Source organism: Apodemus sylvaticus, chromosome 7 (assembly GCF_947179515.1).
Source record: "Apodemus sylvaticus chromosome 7, mApoSyl1.1, whole genome shotgun sequence".
NCBI classification, from domain to species: domain Eukaryota; kingdom Metazoa; phylum Chordata; class Mammalia; order Rodentia; family Muridae; genus Apodemus; species Apodemus sylvaticus.
The window spans coordinates 42,208,627-42,227,264 of NC_067478.1; the positions used below are offsets into that span (position 1 = coordinate 42,208,627).

General features: G+C 39.9%; 1 protein-coding gene across 2 annotated transcripts in view; it reads left to right on the plus strand.

Annotated features, from left to right (window-relative positions):
* The window catches only part of Ube3d (ubiquitin protein ligase E3D), a 150,689-nt gene that overhangs the window by 19,041 nt on the left and 113,010 nt on the right, over window positions 1-18,638 (plus strand). For both annotated transcript variants that reach the window (XM_052187714.1, XM_052187713.1), the window contains 4 exons: window positions 5,349-5,418; window positions 11,398-11,467; window positions 13,448-13,556; window positions 16,108-16,271. In XM_052187714.1, coding sequence (XP_052043674.1) covers window positions 5,349-5,418; window positions 11,398-11,467; window positions 13,448-13,556; window positions 16,108-16,271 — 413 coding nt within the window. The remainder of the gene's footprint in view (window positions 1-5,348; window positions 5,419-11,397; window positions 11,468-13,447; window positions 13,557-16,107; window positions 16,272-18,638) is intronic.

Consider the following 18,638-nt stretch of genomic DNA (forward strand, 5'->3'; position numbering starts at 1 on the left):
GAGTATTAGCTCAGGATATCCACTTTGCAATTAGACCCAGGTGTGTTTGGCTTTCACTGATGTTGGAAAAGCTGGTATCATCAGAAAAAAAGAAAAAGGAACAGGTGAGCCGGGCAAGCTAAGCTATGAGGTCTACACTGGTGCTTAGCAGATCGAGGTCACAGGTTCTCCGTATGTAGTTTGTTTTAAGGAGAACACAGTTTCCTCTCACCCCCAAAATAAGATTTTTTTTTCCCTCTTTAAGAAAATATCAACAGGTGTTGGTTTGGTCCTTGTAAGGAGTTCTTGCCCAGATGGCCAGTCAGTAGAGATATAATTTGAAACATCAAGAAAATCATTGCAGGACAGCTTTTGTTTCAATGGTGGTCCTTACTGGCAGGAACAGAAGCATTGCATTTTCATTTTAGTTAGAACTTAGTTAATTTACTTGCAATAAAAGCTGCAGCATGCGGTGGCTGCACAGCTGGAGACCACAAGCTAGCTTAGAAAACATGGTGAAGAAGATGAAGGGAAGGTGTCCTATACCCAGATTGCTGTCAGTCACAGGTTCTCAGTGCCCCACCTTGCTATACAAAGAAATCTGTTTGTCTGACTCACTGTAAAGTACTTAAGCACTCTGTCTTTTTAACAGATGAATGATTAGAATATAGATCAATGTCATAGGCTTAAATGTATATTTTCATCTAAATTTAGATAATTTGTGTCCACACGTTTTCATTTTTATAACTAAGCCACCTACTTACAAAGTATTGGAAGGCGTGAGTGGAAAAACAACAGGGAAAGAATTAGGAAGAGAAACAGAGTTTTTCTTTTTGGATAAACTGTGACAAAATATATCCCGCACTCTTCACTTGTCACTTATATTAGACCCTTTTAAAGAATTTCTTGTCCTGGTAAACGGTAGTCCTGTACTTAGTATTTTAAAGGAGGATTCTTATATGTAGATGTTACAGTCTTCACTGTTCGGGGACTGTGGGAAGTTGCTGTCATGACAAGGTGCTGTTGACAAGATTGTTTTCAAGTTGGTCTGGATGGAAGTTTCACTTTAATTGCATATTGTCGCAGTTGAAAGAGTGCCTGTGACCAAAATAGTAACATAAATTTGGAGCCACTGCTTAAACACTGCTCTCACGGCTCCTGTGGGAGCAAGCCTGCAGCTCTGTGCTATCGAGAACCTATTCCTCATATCACCCGGCCGAGCCATCCAGCCGGGTTTGGAAATGTCACATGGCGACACAACATTCTAATGGTATCTCTTGGGAAACATTTCCTTTCTGTGTGTGTGTACGAATGCGAGACAATATCAAGGGTCCTTAGGAACTGAAACAACACAAAAGAAAATAAGAACCCGGACAGGATGCTAATCCAGCTCTCGGAGCACGGCCGCCATCTCTCAGATATATTGATTTAATTAGTCCTCAACAGTCTCTTTCTTTGAGGTTTGTTCTGAGCATTCCCACAGTGTTAGGCGGATTCATTACACAACTTTGTTTTATTATTTTCTTGAAGCTTAGCTAGAGAGAAAATGCCTTGCAAAGTAGAGCTTGTATTTAAACACAATCAACATGCTAGACTATTTTAATTAAGAAGGTTGGAGTGTGTGAGCAGTGCACACAGAGCCTCACAGACTCTCACCACTCCATACATTCTTGTATTTACAGTATTGTATTTGTGCCTCATTAATGCAGCGGTATGTGTTTTCTATTTTCAAAAGCCCTCTGCTGAAGCCAGTGTTGTGATTCACTTCTCATTTCTAATGTTATTTTCTGGGCATCCCAACATATTGAATATTTTACATCTTATAATAAGATATTAAAGGTAGACCTCAATCTTCCGTAAGAGTCATATGATTCAAAATTTAGGAAACATAAGCTAGGCATGAGAGTTGCTATGCCTGCGGTCCTAGCTACACTGGAGAGAGGCCCAGATAGGAGGATGTGTGACTTCAGGAGTTCAAAGCCAGCCTGAGGGGCATAATAAAACCTCATCTTGTAAAAACAACAAAGACTTAGGCAATACAGTCACACTTCATTTTATTTTTTAAAAGAAGCAAAATTGAATTTAGAGTGATTGCTACTGGAAAGTACGGCCAAGACTGATTTTGTCTTTTGCATTTTGGGGCACTGATTTAATAATTTTTGGGTTTGAGGAATTTCTTTTGTGGAATCCATGTCTGCATAATACACTGGTTATCGTAATTACCACGCATGCCTCATTTGTCCCCTTTTCTCTTGCTCAAGTGGTTAAAGCAAGTTATAGTATTATATCATTTTTCCCTATGTGTTTTAGTATATGCGTAGGTCTGAAAGTGGGGATTTAAAAATATTACAACTAGCATTGTCATGCCTAATAAAATCAGGCCATATACAAGTCATATTAATTGTTTTCAGAATATTCTTAGTAGGTTTATTTGAATCAAAATCCACATATTTGATTGGGGTGATTTGCTTTTTATTGATGAATTCTGATTGTTCATTTCTTATAAAGTTACAATCTTTTTTTTAAAAAAAATAAACAAAAAGATATATTTATTGAAAGTTAAAACAGTGGCCAGAGAAATGACTTTTTTTTTTTTTTTTTTTTTTTGAGACAGGGCTTCTTTATGTAGCCCTGGCTGTCCTGGAACTCTCTCTGTAGACCAGGCTAGCCTCGAACTCAGAAGAGAAATGAGTCTTAAGAACGCATTTTGCAGATGACCCAAGTTTAGATCCTAGCCAGGCAGCTTACAACTTCTCCAGGGAATTCAGCACCCTCCTCTGGTTTCCATGGGCACACACACTCTTACACACACAATCCCATTTTCCGGTCTGAGTTAAATAAAATCCTTTCTAGCTTCAGTGTTCCAGTAAAACCCTTTATTTACATTCTACTTATACAACATGGCATCCTTTAAAAACAAATAGCTTTAATACCAATTTGAGGCTGGATGGGTATTTTGACTCTTAGCCCGAGCCTGGAGATCTCGGCCTTTAAGAGTGAGCTGTCTGGCTTTGTAAGCTCTCTCCTTTCTGGGCATGAACAGTTTGGCACTTCCTTCAGTTCAGGGTGGGGTTCTGCTGCTTCTGATGGGAATGACTTTGTCCAGTTATCTGATGTGGCAAGACTGAGTACCTGTTCTCTGTGTTGTGCTGGGTTTAAGGTGACTAACAGCTAGACATGGCACTACCTGTGGGCTTTGCTTGGGGACTGTGCCTGGTTAGTGCCAGGGCCAGCATGAGCAGGCTTGAAGAGATTATATTTGGTACTTTCATTAGCTGGGAGTCATAGAGAAGGATCGGGGAAGCTGGGTAAGTTCTGAAGCTAGAGAAAAATGTATAGGTTTTGAATTATTGAAGATGCTCACCTCAGGAGACCTTGCGGAAAGCAGCCATTGGGCATCTGTGGGTTTCTACTAATGGTGCATTTAAAGCTGGGTGAAGGAATGAGTCACAGAGAACCCAACAAGACGTGTACAGTTGCTTTCCACAAGCCTTGAACTGATGTAAGATATGCATTTTTTCTATTATTATCATTTTCCTTCATTTGTGTTTTATGTGTATGGTGTTTTGCCTGTACGGATGTCTGTTTAGCCAGTGCGTGCAGTGCGTAGTAGAGGATAGAGGAGTTATGCATGTTTGGTAGCCACCATGTGGGTGCTGACAATTGGATCCATCCAGGTCTTTTCAAATAGAAACCGGTTCTCTTAATCACTGAACCATCTTTCCATCCCCAAGACATGTATTTGTTTTTTAACTTCTTCATGTATCTTGCTTGCGCCTTCAGGGCCCGCTCGGGCCCAATCATGTGTATGCCAAATCCATTTGATAACAGATTGCTGCTGTGCACATCCTACTTTCTGACATGGTGGGTCAGATAATACGCAGCTCATGATGGGCAGCTGAGGTCACATGGTAAGATGTTGGCACATTGTCAAATCTTTTTCCACTAAGGCCCAGTAACAGGCCAAGAGCTGTCTTTCAAAGGGAGAATACTTGTCTGTAGATGATGGAAGCACCTTTCTCCTGGGTCCCAAAGGTGTCTTTGGTGACTCACTCATACGGGCTGCCAAAGGCTCCACCCAGCATCCCTATCTGCCATTGATACTTCAGGTACCATTGGATCTGCTGGATCACCAAATGGTAGAGCAGTCTGCACAGTGGCCTGCAGTGGTTAAAAGTCCTTCTCCTGTTTTAGGCTCCACTCAAAGCTAGAAACTTTTGAGTCTCGGTGTATGGGCTAGAATAACACACCTAAGTCAGGAATGTACTGTCTCCAGAATCCATATAGACCCACTAAGCATTATGCTTCTTTCTTGGTAGTGGCAGGGTCCAGGCACAAAAATTTATCCTTTACCTTTGAAGGAATATTTCTGTATGTTCCACATGACTGGACTTCTAGAAACTTCACTGAGGTAGAAGGCCATTGAATTTGTATCCATGGAAGCCAGAAGCAGACATTGGATTCCCTGAGATCAGATGGTTGTACAGTGCCACGTGGCTACTGGGAATCAAACTGAGGTTCTCTGGAAGAACAACCAATGCTCTTAGCCACTGAGCCACCTCTCTAGCCTCTCCATTTTTCAATTGAGTTTTTATTTTATTTTTATCAAGGTTTCATTGTGTTACCCAAGGTAATCTGGAACTTGCTGTGTAGCCCCGGCTTCATAAACGTTCTCTGACATCTACCACATCGTGTTGTGTGTGTGCATGAAGATCACTATGGGACTTTAATGAGGAACTACTGGGTCTCAAAGAATACACTCTAATGATTAGAAGAATGCTGACGTTGACGCACAGTCCTACAGAATTTGGAGTTTTGAAGTTTGAGAGTGTTTCAGGAATTTTTCTCACTACCAATCTCTACAGTGACAGTGCATATCTTAAATGGAATAAATAGAATTACATGAACAGCTTAGGTATTTTTAACTTTGAATTATGGGTGGCTATGATTCGTAGGTTGCTTTTACATAAATTAAACTGGACTCAGAGTCAGTGTATGAGTTAAAACTCTAAGCGTTATGTATTCTGTGCACTCTGAGTTAGGGTAAGCCATCGACCATTGCCTTTGTCACCCATCCATCTGCCAGTTCTTTAGAAGTATGAAGTGCTTGTTCAGATTATTCGGCAATGCTAGGATTGTCAAGAAGTGGCTAGGGTTGTAAAAGTCAATCTATGTATTATTCTGTCTGGACAGGAGAAAAGTGATCTCTGTCTGTGAATTATGCATACAAGCTAAATGTATTCCTAGTATTTACTCGAGGGCAGAGTAGGATGTAAAGTTCAATTCATACCCTGGGGACTATGTTAAAATTATATATTCCTTTTAAGAAAAGTTGAATGACATTTAAATGACATTTTTCTCTTCTACAGGAACCAAAAGCAAATACCAAAGTCATTTGTAAGCGTTGCAAGGTAATGTTGGGAGAGAGCGTATCATCAGGTAGGAATCTCACAACACTCGGCTGGAATAACTCCCTCTGACTTAAAAGCCAAGCAGACTTTATAGTCAGTGCGTGGGAAAGGCACATCATTAACTTATTTGATATAATTGATGGTTGAAAGCATAGAACCTACCTCATGTTTCACCCAGTGTGCCGACATGTTTGTACATTCTGACCTTTACAAGTGCTACTTAGCACTGAGAAGCTGTGAGTTGTCTCCAGTGTCCCACGGTCTCTTTGCAGTGTATAGAGTTCCTCCTTAGTTCCAATGTTAAGGAAGGGTGGAGCCTTTTTCTTAACACAGTTCTCCAGTCTAAAACGTTAGTGCCCAGAGATGGAAAGGGTGCTTTTCTTGAGTGCTGTCTGTCTCAGGGCCCTGCTTTGGCATTGGAAGTGGGAGGGGGCTTGTCGAGATACTAGGAAACACATTCTGGGTTTTATACTTTGTTCTGTAGTCTTTATGAAAAGTTGAAATAAACTTTTCATACATTTTAAATTTTATTGTATGTGCGTGAGTATTTTGCCTACGTACATGCATGTCCATCACATGCATGCCTAGTGCCTGCAGAAGTCAAAAGAAGGCATCCAATTCCCTGGAACTGGAATTACAGGTGGTTGCAAGCCCTGATGTAGGTGCTGGGAATTGAATTTGGGTCCTCTTAACCACTGGGCCATCTCTCTAGCCTCCCTCCTAGTTTGTTTGTTTGTTTTGTTTACTTAACATATTGTTTGTAAGTGCATATGCCCAAGGGAATGTGGGGGTCAGAAGACAACGCTGGGGAGCTGGTTCACGCCTTCCACCCACATACAATTTCCAGGGCTCAAAATCAGGGCGCTGAATTTGCAGGGAAGTGCCTTTACTGACCCATGGCTTGATGTCCTCTTCTCTTTCTCAGTAGTGTTATACTTTCCAGAAACTCTCTGCTATACTACTTTAAAACATAACAGTGAAACCTTTGGTAACTGAAATGGTGTTTAAAATATCTGAAGAGCACAACATACTGTAATTTCATCGGTGGTGAATCATCATTTTCAATATAATTAGAAGATTTAACTTAAGCTCTGTATTTAGGGAAAGCAGAGAGCATTTGTTTCATCATTGTAATCTTACTGGTAGTTACTTTGTCTGAGCAAGCAGAGAAGGAAGCATGCACCGTAAAGATACTCCTGAACATATCCCCCCGCCCCACCTTTGCCTGAGCGTGAAAATGGCCCTTTAGGTAACAGTTTTGAAAAATTAAGGCTTATAAAGGCACATTTCCTGGATGATGTGTGAGAACTACACTTATCTGTGAGTATAAGGACAAATATTTGGGATATATTTAGGGATTATGCTGGTTTAATATGTAGTGCTTGTAAATTCTCCTCCAATGCTATGGTTTTACTAGCCCTGGGTAGTTGGCATGGTTTCCAGGACCAGAAATGGTTTTCTTCTTTTTGAATGGGCCTTAACTCCAACTAGAGAGCATTTGGTGACCACAGAGGTACTGCACCTTCAGGGTTATCCTGCCTTGCTAGTTCCAGTTCATAGAAATCATAGCAAGGCGGGACCACTGGTTGTCTTCTTCCTCTGGAGACTTATATGGCCACAGAAGGCAGATTTTGTAAAACACATTCCTGGCTTTCAGTATTCAAGGGGAACCTATTCCCAAATACTTGTGGGGAGTTAACATAATCAGGTGCAGTGGATATTCTTCAGGAAGTTGGATGAACATTGTAAAACTAAACAGAGGGTTGGCAAGATGGCTCCGTGGGTAACAGAAGCCTGAGGAGCCTGGGTTCAGTTTCCTGAATACAAATAGTGGTTGGAGAGAATGAAAACCCTCACATATATGACCCTCACATATATATGTGTGTGCGTGCACACACACACACACACACACACACAAATATAAAACATATTTTTAGGAAGTAAGCAGAGTTAGTGACTACATTGTAGATACACTGTTTTACAATGTAAGTTCAAACCAGTTAACTTAAGAGCTATAGGGATAAATGAAGAATAAAACAAAAGTCCACAGTTGACACATGGAAAATTATTAGATCTTCATAGTAGAAAAGAGTGACCTATACTCAAGAAAAATAAGGCTTACAGATGCTGAATATAGGTATAGATTTGGAAGCTAATCTGTTAAAATAACTATAATGAATAATAGAGAATTTAAAAAATCTTTGAATAATTTTGAATGTCAAATTTCAGAGAAAGAACAAATAGATACATTTAGAATTGAAAGCTATAGTGTCTGAAAAGAAAAAATAATAGATGATCCAAAGCACAGATTTGAGAAGATAGAAGATTTTAAAAAAAAAGTATTGAATTTCTAGATTGATTAAAAATAGCCAGTCAAAAGGACACAGAGGAGAAATGACTGAAACAAATCAACAGAAACGTAGACTTTCAACACAGGAGACTATCAAGGTTTCAACACACAGGTAAATTGGAGTCTCAGAATGGGTGGAGAAAAAGATGTCATAACACAACTTTGAAAATCCGAGAGAAACATGGTGGTGTAAGATAATAATATTTATGAAACGAATTTAATTGAACCCCAGATGGTGTAAACTTGCCAAAAGACAGCGACTCAGACAGGATCAAAGTACAGAGGAAAAACCAAAAACTTCGTAACTTTACAACTAAGGAGAACGTCTCAGAAAACCGGTGACCTCCAAGTGACATCAAAGAAAGACACACAAAGTGCTGTCGGGAAAACGTCACCCAACGGTAGTCAATTCAGTAAAAATTAGTCTTCTGAATTACAGAGAAAATAGAAATGTCCCTGGATAAACACATGGAAAGAAAATATTAAAAGTAGATCTGTAAAACCCCAATAGGCTGAGTTCTTCAGGCTGAAGTGCAGGATGCTAGGGCAGGGTCTAGGAGAGCACACAGGAAGGAGGAAAGGGTATGGGATGTGAAGTGCATATGAGGGAATTGCCACCAAAGCAAAGTCACCAAAGAACCAGGCACACCTCCCCAGCAAGGCACCAGATCTCCGTAAGGTTTGCTTTGATTTCTTTGGAAAGTACAGACAGGAATGAAATCCTACACAGAACAGAGAACATTGTCTCCACAGAAAGCTGAGCTTCTAAAGGCTGCCCCTCCCAGCAAGGTGTGGAAAGTAGAGGTGGGTTGATCAGTCTTAGCCACTGTGGGAACTTCAGTTATTTAACTTAGTGTTGTCTACTGGGAGCTAGAAACGTCAGGAGATGCTGTCAAAGTCAGAGCCCTCTCACCTTTGGAAGCAAAGCCTTCCTTGTAAAACACTCATGTAATTTTCAAGTACAATGTTTGTTGTTCAACTAGAGCTAACTAAGCATATATGTTAACTAGGATCACCCCTCCCCAAACCCCCATCGTGGTTTTCCACAGCTGTGATCAAAACACCTGAGAAGAGTGTAGAGAAACAATTTATTCTGCCTCCTGGTTTCAGACACCTTAGTCCTTGTCTCTGCTTCGTGTGGACCTGGAGAGAGACTAAACACTCTCACAGCATCTTTGGGTGGAAGAGGCTGCTTAACTCATAGCTAATATTGGGACTTGGGACTAAGATACAGACACAGCCTCCCAGGACCACCCTGCAAAGCTACCTCCTCCAGTTAGGGCCCGCCTAAACTCTCCATAACTTCTCAGAATACTGCTAACAGCCGGGCCTCTGGCCTTCAACATGAGCCTGAGGGGACATTTCTTATTCATCACAGCGTTAACAAGAACTATCCCAAAGAGCTAGCAGTTGGAAATACACTTCTTGTTGGAATTTTAATGTCGTATATAAACGGTAAGACACGCTTTGCATATTTAATAGTGTAAAAGACAGATCTGCAGGTGGCTGGACACGAAATGAATATACCAGTAAGTGTGTCTGGGAAAGCTCCGTTACAGACCCTCTAAAGCTGGACTGTTTTATAATTGACACTAGCAGTTCAGGGGGCTGTTGCCAGGGGACTAGATTCAAGTTAAATCGAGAATTATAAGCAGAGGGGGGATAAGAAGCGTCTTTAACCCTGCACACTGAAGCACAAAGGTAACGTATGGGGTATGGGCGGAAAAGTGGAGCGAGGCGATCCGCTGTGTGTTTAATTACACATTTTTTTTTTTTTGTGGAAAGAGGATGCTGCTTGGGTTGAGTTTGAACAAAGAGTCGCTGAGAGTTCTAAGAAATGATGAAGGACAATCTACAGATTCAAGAGGCAACAATGAATTCCAACTCGGCGAGGCCCGAGTAAGATAAATAAAAAGAAATCTGTGTCTATGTGCATCAAAGTAATGCTGCAGCGTGAAAAGCAGAGAAAAAAAAATATCTTAAAAGCAACCAAGGGAAAAAAATGACAGATCCCCTTCAAAGAAGCAGCCGTAATGGAGATTTGAAGAGAGGAAATGGGATTGTCAGTGTGCACAAAGAAAGACCTGTTAACCCCAGGACTTCAGAGCAACGGAAAGTACCCCCGACAAAGAAGCAGACAGAGCGGGCGGTGTGCTGCTGGCTGCTTCCTATTAAGAGAAATTCTACCTGTTCCCAGATAGAAGAAAATGACCCCAGAAAGCCCAAGAAAGATTGACAGAGTGTGGTTGTGGGTACCCGCCACGTGAAACCAACCTGCTTAGGGGCTCTGGAATTAATGATGACCAACAGCCAAGACCTAAAAGGGTCACTGTGTGACATTAAATGACTCAGTTCTATATGTGACAGAAAGACCTCAAAATAGTAAGGTGAAATTGACAAAAGGGAAAGAAAATGTATGTTCATGTTTCTAGACACGTAGTAGCATTTAATAATCATTGCATGTTTTTATCAACTGTATTTTTTTTTACCTTTTTCTGTGTCTTATATCAAGCAATTGAAATGTAAAAAAATTACTTTTTGGTATTATTATAAGTGGTCAAAAAAGGGGAAATCATTTGAAATGTAAATAAATTATATCGAATAAAAAAAAAAAAGAAAAAAAAAGCCATGTTAAAAAAAAAAAATAAGTGGTCAAATTATCTTTAAGAAAACACCATTTTCATTACTTCTGGTTTTAATTTGACCTGCTTAAATTTTGTAATTATGTGTGAAATGCTATTGCCTAAATAACTTTCTTCAGCTTTGAGATTATAATTTGTTTTTGCCCTGTTTACACTGGTATTATCATCTTTGTAATTTGGCAAGTATTTTACAAATTTTCTTTAAGATAAATTGCTTATAATGTTAAGCAATGCATATAATTTAAAGAATTTCCCTAGGGGACCTCACAGCAATCTTTTTTTAAATTCTGATAGCAATATGTGTGTAAGCCTGTCCATTTCTAATAAATACACACCATGATACACTTACCATCTAAAAATATCTTGTTGAATGATAAAAAAGAATTTTGTTTTACATTTCCTTTGTTACTAATGAGATTAAACTTTTAAATGCATTTTTAAACAATCCAAGGTGGTTGTATTTATATTAATGTTTAGCAAATGTCTAGTTTGCCATTTATTTTTATAAACAACAAAATAAACAGAAAGATAGATTTGGTGAAGACTATGTATGAACCCAGTCAGTGAGATTCCAGGTAGATGATAATGTCACTGTTGCAATTCCGTGCTTTGGGGTACCCTAGCTAGCAAGTCTCCTTCAGGGACTCTCTGATTTGTAGCTAGTCCATAGAATAAACAGAGATCTTAATTTTGAGCCAAGACTTTGACATCCTGACTTCTCCTGTGTAAAGTCTTATTGGTACAGATTCTGAACAGAGTCCTGGGGACCAGAAGTTTGAAGTTATCTAGTACAAAAATGAAGTGCTTTAAAACCAAAACCAAAACCAAAACCAAAACCAAAACAAAAACAAAAAAAAAAAACTTAGTACTTTTGGAAAATATTTATTGAAATCCAGTTTTATCAGTATGTTGACTAGTCACAAAAATTAGTTTGGAAGGTCATAATTTAGGGTCAGTATGTCCATGATATCAGTGCATTGGGAAGCTTTTTAATTTATTCTCTTTTTGTTTACAGAAACAACCAAATTTTATATGACGGAGGTAATTATCCAGCCATCTGAAGCAAGTTTTCCCAACATACCAAGGTACAAAATAGCATATCAAGCTCTTGCATAAACTGAAATGTGGTAAAAGGCAGGTACAATGGACTGAGCAAGCAGCTCTTCATGACTCTGTTTGGAAACAGACTTTTCTTTTTAAAGTCTCTGTACGTAGATATCAGATGAACCAAACCATACACATACACAGCCTGAAGACCTATTTCTTGCTTATATGGTGATATAGATAAATGTGCCTCTATAAATATAATTGCAACAGACTTTTTTTCCTGATCCTATGTACTATATATTCAGGATCATTTAATTTGCCACCCTTAGGCTTTTGAATATCAGTTCTGGTTTTAATATTGACTTGGCAATAGGGATCAGTTTCATGGAATGCCTACTTTAAAAAAAAAAGGGGGTACTTAACCTGTAAAAGTATCAGTGTTTTCTTTTACTCTATTTTTTTAATATATATATAAACTAAAGTTACCTACAATATATTTACTGGTTAGTTTTTGCCAACTTGACATACACTGGAGTCACCTGGGGAAAAGAGGACTCGTCTATGTCAGATTAGCCTGTGGGCATGTCTGTGGAACATTTTCTTGACCGATGATTGGTGTGGGAGGGCCCAGCTCACAGTGGATCATGCCAGCCCTTGGCAGCTGGTCATAAATGGCATAAAGAAGCAGGCTGAGCAGGCTGAGGCCAACAAGCCAGTAAGCACCTTTCTCCATCGCCTCTGCTTGAGTTCCTGCAATGGCTTCCCTTGATAGCTGTGCTGGTTAGTTTTATGTCAGCTTGGCACAAGCTATAGTCATCAGAAATAATTGAGAAAATGCTTCCATAAGACTGGACTGTAGGCTAGCCTGTAGGGCACTATCTTAATTAGTGATTGATGGAGGAGGACTTAGGCAATCGGGTGTGGGTGGTTCCACCCCTGAGCTGGTGCTCCTGGGTTCTCCAACAAATCAGGCCAAGCAAGCAGTAAGCAGTGCCCTCCATGGCCTCCAGGTCATGCCTCCAGGTTCCTGCCCTGTTTGAGTTCCTATCCTGACTTACTTGATGACAAACTGTGCTATGAACGTGTTCAACAAATAAACCCCACCCCCCACCCCACCAAGCTTTGGTCACGGTGTTTATCACATCAACAGAAAGTAGATTGGTGCATGTATGCTAACTATCGATATCCAAAAGTTATGACATCCTAAATAGAGACTTGAATTTTATCCTCTTACATGTGATTGGATTCTATACCTAAGAACTACTGCTTAATGGAAATGATTGTCATTCATACTCTTTTTGGGAAGAAATTTCCCACCTTAATTATTTATTGTCTGATATGCTGTATAGCATGAATGAATGATGTTGACTTGTCGGTGAGTTTTAATTCAACAGATAGGGTATGTCCGAGTGATGTGTCTTATTGCTGTGACAAAATAACTAACACCCGTGACTTAGGCAGAGGTTGCCTCAGCTTACAGTTCAAGAGCACAGTGCTCTATGGCAGAGAAGGGATGGTGGCAGGATCTTGAGACAGCCGGTGACACGGTCCACAGTTCAGGAAGCAGGGGGTGACAAATGCTGCTGATGAGCTAGCTTTCTCCTTCTTCAGTCCAGAACACTGGAACATGGACTGGTGCCATCCAAAGTAAAGATGGGTCTTTTCATCGGAGTTATTCTAATATAGATAATCCCTCATAGACATGACCAGAAGTGTGTCTCCCAGGTGGTTCTACATCTTGTCAACTTGTTGGGCAATATTATTATCTCAGGGGAAGAGTTATGTATGGGTTGGAAAATATATTAACGATAGGATGAATTTTAAGGAGACTTAAACACAAATATATTCTAATATTCCAAAATGCACATTAGGGAAGACTTTAAGGGAATGGATGGTAGTCAGAAAAACCTGGCACGCCACAGTAGTGCCCCGTGGGTGCCTTTGAGTCCTTCTGCCTTATCTTGTTAGTTAGGATCATGGGATTGTCACATGGTGATGATTGCGTTCTGTTGTAACAGGTCTCAGTTTGTCCAGAGCGTTATTGCCCAGTGCTTGGTGGAACTCTCCTCTGCTAGAAGCACTTTCAGATTCACGATTCAGGGTCAGGACGGCAAGGTGTACATCTTGGTAAGGAAGTATTTTCATCCATTTTATGGCCTTGTAATCCAGAGTCTCAGAAAATGTGTTAGTTTCCATCATTCTATTTTCGTATCTCTCATGTCTGGAAACTAGATGACCGTAGAATTTTTTAATATCAGTTAACCCATGAATCAAGATCACATCATTTAGTATCACCTGACAGGCTGCCCCTGCATCCTAGGTTCTGGGGGTGCAGACAGAAAACCCAATTTTTGTTCTTAAGAAGCTCATACTAAAAGTGATTTTTTTTTTTTTTTTTTTTTTTTTTTGCTCTTGGTAATGGCTTTTCTGAAGGTGTCACATCTCTGTAACTTTCTCATGTCTCTTTGTATATGTTACGCTCAGCATTAAAACGTTCGGTAGCTCCTGTTTCAGACCGCCTCTGACAGCTTGGTATTTGAGAAACAGTAGGAGGTTTGGAAGAAGATGCTGGCTTTGGTATATCTATACTGTGTATGGCCTGCAGGCGCCAGAGTCGTCCCACCTCTGTGTGGAATGATGCTCTGCACGCGTAAATACACCCTAACAACCTGGACTATACCTTTATTTGCATCTCTTTTCTTCATCTAGTTAACCCATGCCAGAGTGCTTCTTATGGAAAGCACTTTACTAGGTGGTCGGGGTTGAACCAGAATGTCTTTAGGATACTCACAGAGTAATAGAAAATTACTATGACACTACTGTGTCTTAGTTTGAAATTATCATTGGTTTCCTTAGTGTGTGCATGTATGTGTGAGCACACATGTAGTTGGAGGCCAAGGGTCCATGTATAGGTGCTCTCCATTTTTTTTTTTTTTTTGGAGATACTTTTTCACCAAGCCTGGAGCCCAGCTGATTCAGTTGAGGTGGCCAGTGAGCCCCAGGGATCAGCTCCATGCTGCCAGACCTAGATTTTCACATGGACTCTGGAGATCAAACTTGTGTGCTCCTTCTTGCGTATCAAACACTTTATGGCTTGAACCACATTCCTAGCCTTGGCTTTCTTGTACTGGATAATTTTCTAGGTGAAAATTGTTTTTCAGTTTTCTTACCTCGAAGTTTTGTTTTTCTTACTTTACTAGGATATATTTTAGACATATGTTCAGACAATACGATGAACCTAAAGTACATTTCCCCCCACCCTGTCCACTCCCCAAGCCTGATTCTGTCATGTTTTCCAAAGGCCATCATTGTTACAGTCTTATATAGATGTACATAAAGCATGTATTTTCTGTCCATATACAACCATTTCTAAGAATTCTCACAGGTATTTATTAGTGAAAAGAACAACACAGTGTTACATGGTTAGCCTTTCAGTAAGAGTTTCATGAAACAGTGAGGATTGTTTCTTGGTATAAATGTAGATTGGATTCTTTTCTTTATTAACTACAACTCAATTGTATGGCTACTGAAGTCAGTACTACAAGAAAATAATCATTGCACATGAATTTTTTACTTCTTTAGAAGAGGACACTCTTGGTTAATATGGTATTAGAATATGTATATTTTAAATTCAGATATCTATCTACCATCCTACATAAACGTTGTAATCACTTGTCTCTTCTGGTGAACATTCTTAGGGCCCACACATCCCATTTTCCAGCCCGGTTCCCCCATTGCCAGCTGCTGACTGTTGCATGCCTATGGCTTAGTGTTCCTCCATCTGCAAAGATGTGTCCCTGTAGGACAGGCCTTGCCTTGCTCTGGAAGTTCTACTACTGTTAGCACTTTGCTCTGTCTGTTAAGAGTCCCAGAAACACATCAATTTACCTTCTTTCCCGTTAGTCACATAGACATTTTTAGTCTTCATCTCATGCCTGTGTTCTTATTCTGTTTTTTTGTTTTTGTTTTTGCCTGTCTTTGTTTACATTGTTTGACCCCCTCACTGATGTCTGGGAGCTCCAAATATTTCAGATTAATTATAGCATTACCATGTATATAGATGCTTTTTTTCCTAATCAGTTAAATTTTTTTTATGTGGTTGCTCTCCCAAATGCTACATAAAGTAAAATGAAACTTAAAAGCATACCTTGCTTATACATTGTCTTAGTTGGCGTTTCTATTCCTGCACAAACGTCATAACCAAGAAGCAAGTTGGGGAGGAAAGGGTTTATTGAGCTTACACTTCCACACTGCTGTTCATCACTAAAGGAAGTCAGGACTGGAACTCAAGCAGGTCAGGAAGCAGGAGCTGATGCAGAGGCCATGGAGGGATGTTTCTTACTGGCTTGCTTCCCCTGGCTTGCTCAGCCTGCTCTCTTATAGAACCCAAGAATGCCAGCCAAGAGGTGGTACCACCCACAAGGGGCCCTTCCCCCTTGATCAATAATTGAGAAAATGCCCCACAGCTGGATCTCATGGAGGCACTTCCCCAACTGAAGCTCCTTTTTCTGTGATAACTCCAGCCTGTGTCAAGTTGACACACAAAACCAGCCAGTACATACATTATTTACCTAATTATGTTTTTCTCTTACTTCCTGTGGTTTTTTTGAGGTGGTGATACACAATATAGATGGAATAGCAATATTATCCTCTGTGGTCTTCTCTTCCCATCCTTTAGCTCTGGGTTTTGAACTCAGACAGTTTGGTGATCGAACCTCTGAGAAGTTCCAGTTGTAGCAGGAAGTTCCCGCTGTTGGAAGATTCCTCAGAAGCTGGCTCCAGCTCTGCCTGGAATGCCATTAAAGTCCTCTACCAGCCGTGTATCAAAAGCAGGAATAGAGAGTAAGTTGTACTTTCGGTTTTCTGTTCCACGTTGCATTTCAGCTGCAATCACCAGTTGGCACCGGGAAATCAATGAGTTAAATGCTACTTGATGCTGCTAGGAGTCTCATTGCTAAATATTATGCTTTGCAAGTAGATCGAGTTATTATGGATGATTTCCACCAATATGCAGAGAACTTGCTTTTCCTGTAAATAATTAGCCTTTTTATTATAATCTCAGCTGTCTGAACATATGGCTGTGGTGCTAAGTCAGGCTTCGATAGCTAGAGCTCTGCCTAAAGTTCTTCACAGGCTCTCAGGATACAACAGTGAGCAAAGAAGCTGCCTTGCATCTGCCTCTGTAACGTGAGGAAGCAGCAAGAAGCTGAACAATAGAAACCATTACACGATGTTTGTGACTTGTGTGTGTGCCTGAGCGTCTGGGTCACTCAAGGCTGAAGCAGCTTTGCAGAGGAGGCGCTCTTCAGATCCTAGCTTTACAGATCAGAACTCCAGGATGTAGCAGATAAAGGAGAGACCAATGGGAGTGAATGAGGTCAATGGCAGGATGTAGGTCTGGACTGAAAAGCAAGAAGGTTCTTCAGCTAAGATGGTGGTAAATGGAAACGTGGAGGAAGTGAAGCGGAAGGCTACGTCTGGTGAATAACAGGCCACAAAGCAGGAGACATCAAGTATCCTAGTCGGGCAGTTTATAAGTTTATTCTTGTTCTCTCTGATGAGCTTGATCAAATGTGTGCTAGGAACAGAAAGATCCCAGTTGGGTTTTTGTTGTTGTTGTCGTTGTTTTGTTTTTTTTTTTCTGGGTAGTAAATAAGACAGTTTTTAGAATTAGTGCTATGTTTTAATTGTGCAAGCAGCACAGATCATATAAGATTCAAATGAACTGAGAGCTGAATATGGATAAACTTTGAAAGTTATCTCCTCTCTGTGAGTGCAAGCAGGATTGTCTATTCAGTCCCTGCTTGTATTCATTTTTTTGGACATGATTTGGATGACATGCATATGTCTTTCACATTTAACATGAATAAAACCCTTTCATATGGAGGTCTTCCATGTCAGTGTATCGAATTGTATGAAAAAGATAAATGGTAAATGCCGAAACCATTCATGAATAGATATTTGCATTTCTTGCTTTTGCTGTTATAATTAATGTAGAACTCGACACTATTTTGTGGTTGTTTTCTGATTATGTGTACTTTGTTTTAATAAGAGTTTAAAGAGGTGCAATTGTTGACTCAATATGTATATGGTTAACAGTTGTCAATGGATAATCAAAGTCTTTTGTGGAATGGCACGGCAAACTTATATTCTGACCTGGAGTTTTCTGCCTTGCCCATTTCCCTTGTTTTATCAGGCCTGACATTTTGACTTTTCCCCACATGACACCATCTAAACAGTAAAGGTCAATAGATCGTCCTTATGTGCTTTTCAGACATGGTCAAGACTGTGTTTTTGTGTTTCATGCCTTGAGACCCTGATCGGCTTTTGGGCTGCTCATTGATTATTTTCTCTGTTGATGGTGCATGTACCCTTATGTGTTTAGATTTATATTGTCACTCATTAAAATCCCTTTTGTTTGTATTTTTTACTTATTTGAAACATAGACTTGAGAAAGCTGTTTTAAATCTCATGCGGTATAGTTATAGAAATCATTTTTTGTGGTGCTAATGACATTTGGCATTTTATAATTTGAAGGTATGTTATTAAATGAGTGTTTGTGACATGACCATCTACCTGCTCACATACTTCATCAATAAGACGTTATATCTTTTCTATTTGATGCCAGTTTTGTTTCTAGTTGGTCTCATGTTCATATTTCTATGTTTACTTTAAAAACTTATCAACCTATCATTTTTAAATTACAGTTCTTTATTTTCACCTGTTCTGTGTCATTTTATCTTGTGTGTGTTTTCTTGGTTTATGCTTTATAAACGGCATATAACTATATGCTTCAAAGCTTCGATGAGTGAGTTCATCCCTGTCTTTATTTTATTTTACTATGTATGTGTATGTGAATGAGTGTAAGTGCATTGTTGCCACGGTGCGGAGGTCAGAGGGCAGCCTTTTGGGAACCATTTTCTTCCCTTGTTTTGAGGCAAGCTCTCTTTTGTTTCTGTTGCTGTTGCTGGCCAGGGAGTTACTGGGTGATTCTCTTGTCTCCACTTCCCATCTCACCAAAAGAATTCTGGGATTACAGAAGTGTGCCACAACATCTATCTGTTCTCATGTGGGTTCCCCAGACCAAACTCAGGCTCCCAAGCGTGTGAATCAAGAGCTTTTACCCACTGAGCTATCACCTCAGCAGAGCGCTCCCTGTTTCCATGATGGGTTTAAGTACATCTTTTAATTGTGATTATTCACATACTT